Source organism: Homalodisca vitripennis, chromosome X, assembly GCF_021130785.1.
Source record: "Homalodisca vitripennis isolate AUS2020 chromosome X, UT_GWSS_2.1, whole genome shotgun sequence".
NCBI classification, from domain to species: domain Eukaryota; kingdom Metazoa; phylum Arthropoda; class Insecta; order Hemiptera; family Cicadellidae; genus Homalodisca; species Homalodisca vitripennis.
The window spans coordinates 89,248,425-89,265,411 of NC_060215.1; the positions used below are offsets into that span (position 1 = coordinate 89,248,425).

Genomic DNA, 16,987 nt, shown 5'->3' on the forward strand with positions numbered 1-16,987 from the left:
CACAATGTCTTTCTTTATCTCTTGATAATGAAAACAGACTTAAATTCAAAGAAAGTTTTTTATGGCTTCAACACATTTTAAAAGTGCCAACTTTGAGCATACTTTTTACGTAGACAATTTACTAACTTAAAAACGGTTTCAATTCTGCAACTGAAACTCAAAGAAAATGTTTCTTAATGTACACAGTGGAAACATTTGCCACTACATTTCACAAATTTGTCTAAGTAAAACTAATCCAAACACTCACATTTGGTACTCACACAGGTTACCATTGTTGCTTATCAGTCACTTACACTAAAAAAGTTTTCCACAGTTACTAAATTTTAATATATCTCTACTATGGGTATTTTAGTAAATATTTTCTAAAAAGAATGTGTGTATTTAGTAACCAAATACTCTTATGCAAAAATTGAATATTTATAACACAAAGTGTCTTATTTTGCACTCTGCATTATTTATGAAGAGTCTCAGGTACTATCTTTGATAGTTTAATTAACGTTTGTAATCAAGTTTATGTGATTTGGTACTTAATTATTAAGTAGGTACTTGCTTTAAAAATTAAAATTAAAAAAATTGTGATAGATGATTAAAGAACATTTTTGAAAGTATGATACAAAGATTATATACACAACCTCCTGACAAAATCAGCCAGGTTTTAATAAACCATTGATGACTTGCTAAATAATATGTATTTTCAAGCAATGATAACCAACATTAATCCAACACTTAATCAAGAATACATTGATACTTGATATACAATTAAGAACAGTGGTTACTTCAGCAATATACACTAATCTGTTCTTTTGTACAAGGATGAACACTAAACATCACAGTATGGGAGGGAGCAGCAACAAGGTTCATTGCTATCGCCTCCAGGACCTCTCTTCATCCTCTTCCTCCTCCTCATCCTGCAGTAAAAAATCTTCATTCGAATCCAAGTTTATCCTCAACTGTAAAATATTAAGTTTGGTTAAGCTATTCTTAGGTACTGTGATATTAATTTAACCCTGGCACTATACGAAGCGCATCTCATATGCGCTTAAAAGCAGCTGTGTATCAGATGTACTTCAGGTTTTTGGGTAAAAGTACTATTTATTGGCAAGATATCTGGATGATATTTATACCAATGTATTCAGGAGGTTTTAAACTACAGATATACATACACACATATACACACACATATATATATATATATATATATACACACATATATATTACGCTTTTCAAAAATATAATTTCGAAACCTTGTGCAAGCGGTCTGAAGAAACTACCAAATACGTCATGACTCACCATTGCCAATTGTCACTAAATGTAGAATTTAATTATCTTTTAAACACTGTACCTGCCATTTCATTTTGTGTTCTACTTTGTTTACAATAAACATTCTTCTAAACCCTTACATCCGGTCTGGTAAATAGCATAAAACATGTTTGGGAAAACGTAATAAACTGCTTTATAATTTGATAGATCTAAATAGTAAAAGAAAACTCCTTGAATATGATTATCGAACACATTGAAAGAATTTTCAAGATTGTATTTTGTGTTGCGGGGTTGGCAACAATTTTAAAACAAAGTTTTAGGCAATTACTCCCTCACACAAGGAGGGGTGGTGTCCAGTCATTTTGCTGTTCTAGCCATCCTGGTTGAATTTCAAAGTTTATTGTTACCTGAGTTGTAACTTTTGTGATGTGTAGTAAGTCCTTTTTTTAGATAATATACTACTAAAGATTACTTTTAGTAGTATTATGAAGTGTTTTATATATAAATAGATAATGATATGTTTTAGTGTTAAAACCATCATTTACTTGTATAACTAAGTTCATATTTCTTTGTGGGCTTTAGGCCTATCTATAGACAAACAAAATATGCTATAGAAAAAAATACAATTTATTCATACAAAAATATATAAGCAATATTTTTAGCAAAAATATGTCAATGAGCACCTTGTTATATTTAATTTATTACTCACAGGATTTTGATTTTCGTCGATTTTCTATTTAGTTTCCTATGTGGAATACACCTTCAATAAAAATATAAAAGTTCAGTACAGGCTCTAATTGCTTGTTTTCAAGATTCTAACTAAAAATTTGTTTCCACAGAATTTTTATTTTCATTCTAGCCTTTAAAATTATATCTTTATAGCTTTGGTTATATACAGGGTGTTCTTAAAAATTAATAACTGAAAACTTAATAAAAGGAAATAAGAACAATAGCAGACCTCAGGTCAACAGAGAGCTGCAGAGATTCTAAATTGTATTTAATTTTCCATAACTATACAGCTGATAATAATGGTATGATTTTTTATTTTTATATAACAAGCATTTTTTAGCCACCTACCAATGATATAAGGGTTGAAACTACAAGCTTAGTGTTACTATATACAGGTTTTACTTACCGCCTCTTCCTCATCATCATGTTCAGACAATAGTTCAGCCACACTATCATTGAGGAGAATAACTGACCGCATCCCTGAACTCCTAGGACACAATAATATCATTATTAAGCACATTTTTAAGAATATAATCTTAACTGTAAATTAGTGGTATAATAAGTCAGTATGCACTACGCTATAATTACTTGGTTGTTACTAAGCACAACTTTATATGGCTTATAGCCTTTAGAGATTTTAAATCAACTTACCTCATGCCCATGTTTTGTGCAGGATTGAACCACGTGATGGTCATCAGTCGGTCCTGAAAGTTGCGGCCCTTGGCCATAGCCGTCTCCGCATCTTTACGGGTCTTAAACTGGACAACAAGGGCTGGAGTGGCCTCATCCCAAACATGATCTACTACTTCACCGAATTTCTGGAAATACCCCATAGTATTATTTTCATTTATTGATCAATTCTATGTTTAATTTACATTTTTTAAATTAGAATGAGATAATTCATTGATTAACTCATATATAAAAATTAGTTTTTTTTTCTGTATACCACCTTACCTTTAACCTTCCAGATGAGGAAGGGACATAAAATATCACCAGTGAAGGTTCATTGAACTTCAATCGTCACATAGACATTCCTTCCGTAGTGAAACCTGCATTTTAGTTTGGACTGAGACTATATGGAATATGTTGTCTATTTTATAATTGTGTTTTTGGTTATGATTTTTTTTTAATACTATGTTAAACCACATATAAATAGTTTTCTGAGTAAGTTTGTAACTTTAGTGTCTAATTGGAGTTTGTACTTATGTTATAAAGGATGCATTATAACCTATACCTTGTGATAGTGAAATTTATTTTGTTGTGTAGTTATTTCTTAACAACTGGGTAAAAACAAAAATTGTTGATGGATTATCTGGGCTGGAGAAAGAACTGTTTTTGCAAAAGCTCACAAAAAAATGGGCGAATAGGAAAGGTGAGTCAGGTTTGCATTAACACATGCATCAATTACAGTTGACACAAAACAGTTTCTCACTGACAGGTGCTGTTGGACTTATCTTCCATCACAGACCAAGCATGGTGACATAAGCTTCCCCATAGACTAACTTAGAAAACATTTTTTCAGCAATTAGGGTAACAACAATTAAACATATGTAATACAATAAACACACATATAATTTTCACTCATAAATTAAACTTTTCTTTAAGTTAATTACTTGCAATCTATAGAAACAGGTTACTTTTTTATAGACTGATGTCTGCTATAAAGCAAACTTATATTTTATCAACAAAAACACACTATCTCGACACCCTGTTAAATCGGGTTTGCTGGAAATTTACATACACCATAAGGATGCCAAATTAACCAATACAAATTATCCCACTCAGGGACCATGTGGAACAATTCCTGTAGACTTAAAATCAAAATCTAAGTTGATAACATAGACCTAATGGCTGCAAGAGAAAATAAAACAATGTTGTGTTCATCCAGTGCATTCATCCCAAGAGTTGGTGTTGGCATATGGAAAGAGTTTGGTGCATCAACTACATTTGGCGCTGCACTGTGGTGAAGATTCTTTTATACATGTTGGTAACAAACATGTTAAAAATCCATATAGAAAAGTTAACTTGACATTGTTTGCATAAGACACATCAACACTTTTAGATCAAGTACTGATCATAGTAAATAATTTTAAATATCTCATTCATGACAATTTAGTTTAACATCAGTGAAACCTTGTAATACAAACATTTGATAATCTAAATACCAACTGGGAGAAATATCCTAAGTCCATTCAAAATTCAGTGATGTATACTGTAGTGTTAAATTTGTCATCCTTCACCCAATCACAAACAAAATAGAGATAACAAGCAAAGACCGGTTCAAGGGTGAAGTGATGAGAGTTGGAGGCTGACTGGAATGTTGGATAATTTCTAATTTTAACCCTTCATTTAGTATACAATAGAAAAATAGATACCGGTTTTATAATTTATACAACGATTGTGTGGTGGTGTATGTGGTTTAAAGATGACTATGAATACATCAATGATGACCTATAATGATTGATAATGGTTACAGTATTTCTCAGTATAATTATATATAGTATTGATAGGCCAAATGAATTGTTACAGATGACACACTTGGATTTTTCAATACAAATCAACAGCCTGAAATTAGAATTGAGTAAAAATCATATTGAATCAATTAGACTGCTTCCACACTAGTGTACTTACAGAGAAATGTTCAAGTATTTCTGCTTTGTCGTCACTCTCAAAACCGGAAATCAGCAATTTAGTTGGTCTGTGGTCAACGGTGGAGTGAGGGTTAAAACCTCCCCTACCCCTGAAACATACACATTGGATTATCTCCTTAGATTTATCCAAGAATATTTCTTGAAACATTAAATAAATTGAATTGGAAGCTGAGGAGTTCAAAGGGTTTATCTATTGGGAAAACGATTGGATTATAAAGCTCAAAATATCAAGCAAAATCTAATTCACAAAAGAATGTTCAGAAGTTTATCTGTTAAAATTATTGTTGAGTTGTGAGAATATATTTTTCAATTTAGCTGAGTATAATGATTTAATAATTTTAATTTCAAAGTCTTGCATTAAATGAAAATATAAAAGTAAAATGTGTAAAATTTACAAATGTAACTTCCATATGGTTATTATAAAGACAACAATGTAACCAAAGGGGTTTAAAAATTAAGAAAAATAACAGAGGTCATAAAACCAACTGATATATTAAGGAGTTCATCTGCTGGAGAAGTAAGAGTGCTTGGAGCAAAATAATACTTTAGAGTTGTTACCAGTTTTAATAGTTGAAAACTATGTCAAACCTATTTGAGTAAACAGTAAGTTCAAATAGATCAACTGATCATAGAGGACATAAAATTCCAGTTTGATTTTCAAATAATTATACTTATTACTGATTTATTCATTAAATAATTATTTTTAATATAAAATAAATACAATTTTTATTATTTATTTATTTTTATTCATAAGAGATTATAAACCTTACTTTTATTAATTTTAACTAAGAACATTGTAACTTATTCAGCTACATTAGGTATTCAAGATGAAAAAGAATAAAAATCACTGTATTCTATGTAATAGAAATGTTGGCAAGTGTGTCAAAGCAATTCGTTGCAATGGATGCAAACAATGATGTTAAATGTATAAATCTTAGTCAAGAGGACTAAAAAAATCGATAAAGAAGACATTTACTGGTATTGTAATATGTATGTGACTAAAGATATTTACAAGTCAACAAATACGGGTAACAAGGGTAAATTCAATGAATTTAACACTACAACTGAGTATATTGATGATAACATAATGAACACTACATTAGTAACTATTGAATTAAACAAAGAATTGACAAAGGAAGTCATAAATTTAAATGACATTTTTAAAACCTTGAGTAGCTCAGGCTAATTAAGAATTTATAAGACAACAAAAAGATTTAAACTCACAACTTGAAAAAATGGTATCAACCACAGAAGAAGTTATTAAGTTAAGAAGATAAATGGAAGAAGTTAAAAGGGTAAACATTAAAACTACATCATTATAAAAAAGACAGTTTGCAGCATTTCCCGAACATTTCTCATAGGTTGATACATTCAGTATCAACCTATGCTGAGGTAAAGTCAAACACTGTCATTACAAATAAAAATGAGCCATACTCAAGGGTTGTATTCAAAGGGGCAAATAAGAAAAATACGTTACGTTTTCGCAAAAATAATAATAATATTGAGTAAATTTGTTTACTAGAAAATCGTTATAACGTACTATTAGAAGAGGAAGATGAAACTTTGAAAAACAACATGATATAGCTAAATTGGTAAACGGGAAGAAAAAAATGTTGTGTGCCATGGGAGGGAACCAGTCATGGGAAAGGTTTGACATGGAATGTAAACAAGCATCAAGATGAGTATGAGGCAGTAGGCTTTGTGAAACCAGGTGGACGAACTAGACAAGTATTAGCTTATCATAATATAGAAGGAGAAAAGGTAACCCACGATGATGTACTTGTCATAGTATCTGGAACCAGTGATGTTGCTGTAAATGAGGCTTATGCTGCAATTGAATAGATTAAAGAAACTCTTGATGCCAAAGTGGTTTTGGTTGACTTGCCTCGTAGGTATGATTTAAAATAGTGGTCTTGTGTCAATGAAGAGATTAAAAAGACCAATAAACTTCTGAAAGAACTTAGTGATAAGTATGTTAACACTACTCTAGTGGAAGCAAGTAAATCTCCGAGTCATCTATATACTCGTCATGGTTTACATTTAAATTTTAATGGAAAACAATGGTTGGCAGAGAAAATAAATAATACATTGAAGGAAACCGGACCTTTTACATCAACGCCAGAACCTCAGCTTCAAAACAATGTAGGAGCAACCAGTTCAGGAAACGAGCATCTAGAAGCACCTCAGTTTCCAGTGTAATGGCGTTTTTGCAGGAAACTTCCTTACATTTGAGGAGGATGCAGTATTTTTGTTAAACTGGGTAAAGATTTTAAAGTTATTAATGTAGATACCTTTTGTTCCAGCAATGTTTTTGAAGTCTCAACTATTTTTATAGCTTTAATAAATACGATTGTTGGAACAAATTACCACACTCCTGATTCAAATGTACATCTTTTTCTTTCTTTACTTGAAAACTTTCTTAAATTTTTATTTGATAAATATAAAAACAACTTAATTCTAACAGGAGGCTTTAACATTGACGTTAATGTTCAAAATGTATTAATCCCTAACTTGTTAAGATCTTATAATTTATACTGTCTTAATACAGAGTGTACACATTACAATGCTTGCCTGGATAATATTGAAACAGACAGGCCAAAGAATAGTTTAGAATATCATGTAATACAAACTGGCTTGTCAGATCATGCTGGCGTTTTTGCTCTACTATATGATAATAGATCTTAGTATCAAAGTAGCAATCTAAGTACAGTACCCAAGGTAGAAGTCTTGAATTTCTCTGCTTTTGAGAAGAAAAAAAAACTCGTGGAGATAAACTGGCAAATTTGGCTAGGTATCATAGCGTTGACAATTTGGATTGATTTGGATTTTTATTAAATTGTTGACAACTTCTTATGAAGAATGATGTGTAGTTAAAAATATTAGTTTTAACTCAGTTAAAGGCAAATCAATGGTTAAGTGGTTTACACCAGGATTAAAAAAGGACTATACAATGTACTTGTATGATTTTTTAAGAGTAGTCAAGGTACTGTCAATGAAAGGGATTATGAGAGAGCATATAATTCAGCTAAAAGTGAATGCAAAAAACAAATAAAGTTACAAAAACAATACCTATCTTTAAAAAAGGGGATGAAAAAACTCTCCAGAAAATGACAGAACAGTATCTCTAGTACCTATATTTAGTAAGATATTTGAGTACTGTGTCAAAGAGCAATTATATACCTTTTTTCATCATAACAAACTGCTATGTAAGGACAATTTGGTTTTTTGCCACGAATAAATACAATCAAGGCTGTGGAAAAAGTTGTTGAAAATATATTGTTTAATTTTGAAGAAAAAAGTATTACATGTGCTACACTAATTGATTTGTCAAAGGCATTTGATTGTCTTTCTCATGAAATATTTCTAAAAATGTTGTATGTGTACGGAATAAGAAATAAGGAATTAAAGTTGATGTAAAGTCATACCTTAATGATAGGAAACAAATGGTTGTTCAAGGAAATGATAAATCTGAGTTTAGAAATGTACAAATTGGGGTCCCTCAAAGTTATGTACTTGGTTGGGCCTTTTTTTATTTATAGTTGCAATTAATGACTTTGCTTATATTAAGCCATAATTACAAACTAGGTTAAAATAAAAAAATCATACCAAAACATTGTGGCATGCATAAGTCAGGAATCACAACCAATATGTTGTGTGTCAACTTCACTAACTCTAAAACATGCACTTAATAAAAGAACTATACACAACACTAATCATTAAAATAATTCCATCGTCAAAAACAAGAATAAAATTGAAAAAATTGTATTTTCTCTAAATAGTGAAGTATATCATAATTTTAGGCCGGTAAAGTTACTTAGTGTATATTTGGATAGTACCCTTAGCTGGTCAAGTCATCTCAACCAGCTTTGTACAAAATTATCAAGAGTGGTTTTATTGCTCTGTAAATCAAGAAACTGTGTAAGTTTAGAGTCTCACGACAGCCGACTATGCATTCTTTCATAATAACTTAAACCATGGAATAAAACTTTGGAGAAGTAGTAGTGAATCATAAAGAGTTTTCATATGGCAAAAGAAAGCTATAAGGGTTATAAGAAATGTAAGTGATAGGAATTCATGCTTACCATTTTTTAAAGAACTTAAAATAATTATGATCTTGCCATGTATGTATATTTGTATTTATAACTGTGTACTGAATGTTAAAGAAAATTTAAGTAATTATCAAAACAGTCAAGATGTACATAGGTATAGTACAAGGCATAGAGATATATGCTTGACCAATTTTCTATAAGATTACAGAAAACAAAAATGAGTCACACACACATTAAAATGAAATTATTTAATAAGTTACCTGAAAGTACATGGGAAGTTACTATTTACTAATAGGTTTAAAATTATTCCAAGCAAATGGCTAAGAGAAAGTGTTTTACAGCATTGAAGAGTACCTGGTCTGTCGTATTAGTGACTTAAGATTTTAATTAGTATTAAGTATTTATTATTCTATTTATTGTTTATTATTTTTGTCTATTTATTAATTTTTTGTTTTAATCTTGTTATGATATTGTACTGTACCTGCTTGTTGACTGTTTTTATTGAATCCATATTGTTACGAGTAGATGTATGAGTATTAATAGTTTTTCAGTTGTAATAATTGACCATGATTGTAAAATTTGACCATGTCTATTGCACCATTGTTGCCTATTGACAATAAAGATCTAAACCTGAATCTGAATCAATTAACATTTGCTTACTAGTGTTGTATATCCTATTTGTCAACAAAAAATATGTAAGAAAATAATATAGATAATCACTATGGAAGTCTTTATCTATCAAAACCTTTTACATATTTTTTAAAAGTAAAATTTTGATTATACGTTATAGAAGGTGCTACAATAAAGTAATGAGACTGATGTGAAAAAAACTTTGCTTATCAATATAGTCAAGTTTGGTGTTGTCTCCTTCAAAGTAGTTCCCTCCTGATTGCACTCACTTTTTCCTGTGCTTCTGCCATTAATGGTAACATTTCTGGAACTCATCTTCTGTAATATCCTCCAAGACCCTTGTCACAGCTTTTTGGACTAAGATAACATAAAGACATCTTGTGTTGTTTGAAAATGGAGTCCCTTGACCGCAGTTTTGACTCTTGGAAATAGAAAAAATCACATGAAGCGATATCTAATGAATAAGGTGGCTGTGGTAGTAGTAAAATTTGTTTTGAGGTTAAAAATTGCTGAACTGACAAGAGCAGTATGGGATGGGTCATTATCGTGATGCAGAATCCAATTATCAGCAATGTTGGCACTGACACGGAAGAACTCTTTTACAGTCTTTCTAAAATTTCTTTATAGCAATATTAGTTAACTGTTTGTCCAGGAGGCACCCACTCTTTATGAACCCTTGTAATCAAGGAAGCACACAAGCATACATTTCACTTTTGACTTTGACATGCGAGTATTTTTTGACCTGAGTGATCCCCTATTTTTTGCACATTGTTATCTGTTTTTAAAATTAATGGTCGTCCCAAACGCTGCTAGTCTTTAACGGACTCATTTTCACTTTTAAATTGGTCACACCACTTGTATACAGTCTTCCGAGTTACCACATAATCGCCATACACAGATTTTAACATTTTGTGTGCTTGGCATTCTTTTGCAACTTAAAAAAAAGTATTAATGCATTGTTCGAAATCCATGATGTGCGACAATCACGGTAAACACAACCTCACTCCCGCGGCTCTGGGATTTGACTGACAAAAGCTCCAGCGTGTTGGAATATCTGTTGAAATGTAGATCACTATTGCAAAATTTTTTTCCACCCAGATGGAATTTTAACCTTCTATGCTGGAATTCCAGTGAATTAAACACGTATGCAAAAGAGTAACTCCTGAATGATCTCTGATAGAACTGATCGATATATCGTTGGAAAGACCGTAATGGAACAAGTATTTTGGTACCCAATACGATAATTTTCTATAGGTATTTTTGCCCATTACTGACCCAAAACTTTCTCCTCTTTTGTTGTCTGCCAGCTGGTGAGTCCCAAGCGTTTCACCTTTGCTTACGGTGCGTTACAGTGTTGTTTCGATGTTTATTTAGTGCAATGGCGGAAGATTTTTATGGTAAATCAAGTGATTTGAGAGAATTGATTCACGAAGAAGATGGGAACATTGACAGTGATTTAGAAGCTGAAGAATGGCCAGACAGTCCATCACTACAAGACTATTCATCGGGCAGTGACGAGGAATACGAACCTGACCTAGACAATATTTCTTTATCTGACTCAGGTGATTCTGACAACAGAGGTAGGCCTAATACCAATAACGGAAATACAGCATTACCATTACACGTTCACAAACATGGCTTAGGACTAACCCAACCGAATCAGAATTTAATGTTGGAAAAGTTTTCAAGCTAGACAGCCAGGAGTAAAGAATGTGCCACCACGAAATAGTAAACCAATTTAGTATTTTTACTTATTTTTTATTAACGCTGTATGGAACCACATATTTAGACACACTAACTACTATGCCCAGAAAAAAATAAAACAAAGAGAGATTCTGGAAAAAATGTTAACAAATTCTAGATTTACAAGATGGGTTGACATAACTGTGTTAGACATAAACAAATTTGTGCTTGTATTTTGAATATAGGTTTGATTAGACAAAATAATCTACAAGCCTATTGGGACACTAGGGCCTCACAGACAATACCTTTTCTCCATAAAGTAATGTCATACAAGAACTTCATGTTAAACTCTAACCTACATCTGTCAATAGCACCAACTCTCCGTCCTGGACAACCCAATTATGATCCCTGGGTGAAAATTAGATTTTTATTAGACCATCTAAAGGGGGGGGGGTCTTCGGGTAGTTTATTTTTTACCCGAAATGACTGGAAGACAATCTTTCTAAATTTTGTCTACACGACCCTATTCAATGCCTTTCTTTTGTATGCAAACAACAGTGACCAACCAATGGATAGAAGAAATTTCATTGTAGACATCATTGAGACACTGGCAGAAAATGATACTGTTCTACCAGTACACAACCAGGTCCAGGAGGTGATACTTCTCACAAGCTTACTCACTTACCCAACAAGAATGATCGGGTTTGTGTTGTATGCAACAAGAAAAGCACATATTGGTGCCCACAGTACAATTGTGGCATCCACAAGCAATGTTACCCTTCTTTGGATCACTTTTGGAGGCCTTTTGCAAAAGGGAGGAAAAGGAAGAGGCAAGCCTCCCCCAGCAGCTCTTCTGACTAAGACTTTTCTAAAAGAAAAGTGTGTAAAAAGTTCAGTATATTGTAAATACTGTTTTCAGTATACTTTTTTATGTTAATATTTAAACATCTTCTTTTTCTACATTATTTCTTGAACATAATATTGCTATTTTGAATTTTTTAATAACAATAAATAAGTTATGTTTATCTAAGTGAAAAGTTTATTAAAACACTTTTTGTTTTGAACTTTTTGATTTATAGGCTCTTAGTTTTAACAACTAAACTTTTGGTGAGTAAATTATTTTAGCATTTTCTTATTAAGAATTTATTACAATGATATGCTATAGTGTATGATTATTTCTATAATTGTATTTTTGTAAATTTTGTATCTCAGTGTCTGCAAAGTGGCAAAATAATGATGGACATTCAAGATGGTTTATATGGGACACTGAGTGGGTGGACATAGGTGATTGGGGGGCATTTACTAATAAACTTCAAAATGGAATAAGGTTAGTAATTTGAATCATAGATAACTAATTCAAATGACAGTTATATTGTAATACTTGCTAAATCCTTTACACCCAAATACTTCAACAAGACATTGATTCCTGACCAGAACCAGGAATGTGAGGATCTACACTTTATTTGCTAATACTGCAGAATCAAAAATTATCACAGAATCAAAGATTAGTGGGGATGAGTCTATGTGAGTAACACTCTACGAATTGAGCTCCGTTAATTAGTGTTTGTTTGCCGGGAAATACTGAAGTACTGTGATCAATTTTAGGTCAATTTGTAGTGTTAGAACTTAAGGTTATTGTGATCTACATAAAAATAGTTGTTTTCAATTTATATCCTGGTTTTTTGCAATTTTTAACTTTGTCGGAGCTTGTTCATCATCGGTCTGCAATGCCAGGTGGTTCCAAGATCGTGACGCGTGGAGCGCTCAAGTCCGATAACGACGCTTCAGCAGACGACACTGTACCGCAACCGGCTACTCTACAGTCAGTCGACGATAAACTAAACGCAATTATGAAGCTGTTACAGAGTAATACTAATGACATCAGAGAAATGAAGAATGAACAGAGAGAACTCGGTACGTCAATTGAGTTATGTCATAGTAACATAAGTGAGTTAAAGGACTTATACAAGGAACCACCAGAGAGTGCAGCTGGCGGCGACCAATAGAATGGACTGGCCTGCGCGACGTTGCCACACAACTGCCGCTGCCGCCCGGCACGGCTGGCGCATTGTGGCTGATAAACTGCTGCGCTATCACAACTAACACTGATACTGAACATTTAAAACTTATCAGTATAATTGAAAAACAATATTTAAAATGCGTTGACAGTTTGCTATATTATACGAGTATTTAAATTACTTGTATAGTTTATTAATGTTATTACAAACTAACTATCGATTAAAACAAACAAATCGTCCCGTCAGTTAGTCAGAGTAAAGTACTTGCTTATTTCCATACAATACAACAATCTTTTCAGTGATTTTAAACGATTACTAAACACACACAAAATTAATATACATGTTGCTTATATTGGACACTGCATGACGTGTTGCTTGATTAAAAATAATTAAAAAAATATAACAATATAATCAACTTTAAAATTATCGAACAATTATATTTTTAAATTATGAAATAATCAAATTTTCCACAAAATAACTTTTAGGGCCTACTATTTTAAAATGAAATACGTTAAAAAGCACGATTGACTTAATAATATTCTTACCTTTGCACTTGTATATTATTTATTCGCTCTCAGGCGGCAATATCGTAGCCAAAACCTCGGAGTCTTCTTCATTTTCACTTTCTGCCTCACTGCTACTCGTGTCAGAATTGTCTGCTAAGTTTATAATTATTTGCTCTACAACACTTGTGCGGATACATTCCTTTTCAAAATCAGCTTGCTGCAAGGCTTCTGCGTGCTGAACTCTTGATTGCCAGTCTTCTTTAGTCACTTTGTCCAGAGCATCATGAACAAGTTTCTCAACGTCGGTTATTTTAAATGTCTTATTATTACGTGCTACCTCTCCCTTCATTTGAGCCCATACCATTTCAATGGGATTGTACTGGCAGTGATAAGGAGGGAGCCTGACAACTGTATGTCCCATTTCATTGGCTAATACGTCGAGTTCATAAGTTTTTTGTTGGGTTTTATATGGGTGAACCCCCATTTTAAGTTCTGGTTTCGTTTCTTTCATAGAGTATTGTATGTTTTTTCGAGACAGCCAATTTTGAATATCTTCCTTCTCCACGATGAATTTGGAATTTTCTCGGCGAGTACTGAATGGTATGGAGCATTGTCCATAACGATGATCGAGCCTTCTTCCAAAATGCATAGCAGTTTTTTAAACCATTTTCTGAACGATTCAGCGTTTATTTCATCGTGATAGTCCGAACTGGAATTGAAGAGAATGCAGTATTTTCAACCGCCACTGATTAAGCGACAATAGGCACTGACTGACGGTCAGAGACCGGAAGGAGGAAGGGGCTGTTTCTTGGAAACAGTATGACTCATCCGTCTGGTATTACCAACATTGCTGGCTGGTGCGGCTTTTGTTTACAGGTATTTCACCCGTTTCCTCCACATTTTCACTCGTCTGACATCATCTATTATGTACTGTGTTCAAATTCCATTGGATGTTATAGAAAACCGTTACTTTAGAATTTTATAAGAAAGTGCATTCATATTATAAAAATACTTGTGCTGAATGATTTTTCAACTATGGCCAGTTTAAATATTTAAATCACCCACGTGTGAAAACAATTTTACATAATACAGATTCAAGACTATTAATAGCCAGGTAGGAAAAATGCTTTCAAATGGTTATAAATTTATGAGAACCGAAGTGCGTAACAAAACCGTTGCGGCAACAATTCCCACCGTTATGTACTGAATAAGTATATTTATGGAAAAGAACATAATATGTTCTTTATGAATATATTATATATTTTAAATAAATATGAAATATATTATATTTCAGTTGTATTTGATAACTTTCTTACCAAATTGAAAATCCATTTAACATAACATGATTATACTATGCAAACATGTAATGCCTTATTATATATCAGTGATAATGGCATTATCTAACTGTTAAATACGAGAAATTAACGTTTTTGTGGTATTTTTATGTTTTCTTTTTAATTTATATTTCGGCTAAAGATTTTAATCCTACGATCTTCGTATATGAGTAATATAATACAATAATTTATTTCAATCCATTTAACTCAACATGGAAATAAGCTACAGAAATGTACTTTTTTTTAAATGACCGTAAAATTACATTTTGTAATACGTAGTTAATTAATTCAAGACAGCTCTAACATTTCTTTCGAGCGTAACGGTTAAGTATTTTAAGAACGCTGGACTCGCGCGGCTTGTGGTTACAGCGGGGAACAAGTTTGGCAACGTCGCTCAGTTCTCGTTGGCCGCTCCAAGTTCACGGGCAAAATAGGCTCCTCCCTCAACTGCACTCTCTTGTGGTTTTTTGTATAATTAAAACTCAAGATACAAAAATTTACGAGTGTAACAATGAAGTTCAGCGTTTATCCAACGAGAATGTCCATTTGCGAAGCAAGGTTAATTCTTTAGCAACGGAAATAAGAGCTTTAGAACAATATTCTCACAGGAATAACTTAGTAATCTATGGAGTTCCGGAAGAAAAAAACGAAAATATCCACAACGTTATAAGAAGATTGTCTACTGCTATTCAGTTTCCTGACTGGTCAACCAACATCGTGGATGCTGTGCACAGAATGGGGAAGGAGAACAACGACGGTCCAAGACCCATTGTAGTAAAATTCGTCAGCAGACTTGACAGGGATGAATTCCTGAGGAAGAGGAAGGTAATACGTCAACTCAAGGCTACTGACTTAGGCTTCAGCAGCGAGAACTCCGTATATATTAATGAGTCGCTAACTTCATCTACTAGAGATCTTCTCAAGCTCACCAAGATCAAGGCTAAGGAGAAAAATTACACCCAGGTGTAGACCTCCAACTGCTCGATTTTTGTTCGCAAGGAGAAGGGAAAAGGCGAATTTATCAAAATACTTTCAGTGAATGATCTGGGCAAGATGTAAAACTGTAAGTAATTGTATTAAATATTTGCCTGAATGTTACGCTCAGTTATTTTTCACGCATTTACGTTTCTTATCTATCCCTCCATTGTTTAATTATGCTGTTACTTTGTTGAAAGCCATTATTGTTGTTAGATATGTTAAGGAATTACATTTAAACTCTTACTATTTAACTTATTTGTTAATTATTCAGAGTCTATTTATTTGTTATTTATTCAGAGTCTATTTGCTATTTAATCATAGTCTGTTTACCTGTTTTAGAATATGCATGTACGTATACGAGTATGTGTGTGTGTATGCATGTGTATATGTATGTATGTTTGTATGTATGGGTATGTATGTGTGTATATTTATAGTTATTTATGCAAACTATTACTTTGTTAGTCATTCTGAGTTTATTTATCTATTACAATAGAGAATTCATATATTTATCTATTTATAATTTGTTGAAACACTTGTTATTATTAACTTATGTTCTGCTATATAATTATGTTTGAATTATTAGTGCTCCAATGATATGCATTGAGTAATTCTAACGACTTGAATATTTATTATCAAAATGTAAGAGGCCTTAGATCGAAAATTTATTTATTTTTAAATAATATTATGGCCAGTAACCACGATATCATAGCTTTAACAGAAACTAATTTACAATCTGATGTTCATACCAGTGAATTGTTCCCAGATACATATAATGTGTTTAGAAAGGACAGAGATTTGGGTGTAACTGGGTTATATAGTGGAGGAGGTGTTTTATTAGCTGTAAATTACAATATTGTGTGCAACAGAATTCATAACCTGGAGTGTAACATACCGAACTGTGAAAATATATGGTTAAAACTGTCTAGCAAAACAGGTAAATCGTTATATCTATGTGTTATTTATATTCGGCCTAGAGCTTCTTTAACAACCTATCAAGCTTTTTATGAAAGTTTACAAATTAATAATTTCATTAATAATAGTTCTTATGTTTTAATCGTAGGAGATTTCAATTTGCAAATATTTGGAATTAATTATACTTTACAACAAGGAGATATCTTATGCAAAGAATTAAATGTGTTTTTAAATATT

At 32.3% G+C, this 16,987-nt stretch overlaps 1 protein-coding gene across 3 annotated transcripts in view; it reads right to left on the reverse strand.

Annotated features, from left to right (window-relative positions):
- Positions 1-670: 670 nt before the first annotated feature.
- Positions 671-16,987, reverse strand: part of LOC124369323 (RNA-binding protein 26) — a 126,344-nt gene continuing 110,027 nt past the window's right edge. For all 3 annotated transcript variants that reach the window (XM_046827274.1, XM_046827275.1, XM_046827273.1), the window contains exons 21-24: positions 4,621-4,729; positions 2,641-2,807; positions 2,396-2,477; positions 671-950 (exon numbers count right to left, since the gene is read on the reverse strand). In XM_046827274.1, coding sequence (XP_046683230.1) covers positions 864-950; positions 2,396-2,477; positions 2,641-2,807; positions 4,621-4,729 — 445 coding nt within the window. In that variant the 3' untranslated portion in view covers positions 671-863. The remainder of the gene's footprint in view (positions 951-2,395; positions 2,478-2,640; positions 2,808-4,620; positions 4,730-16,987) is intronic.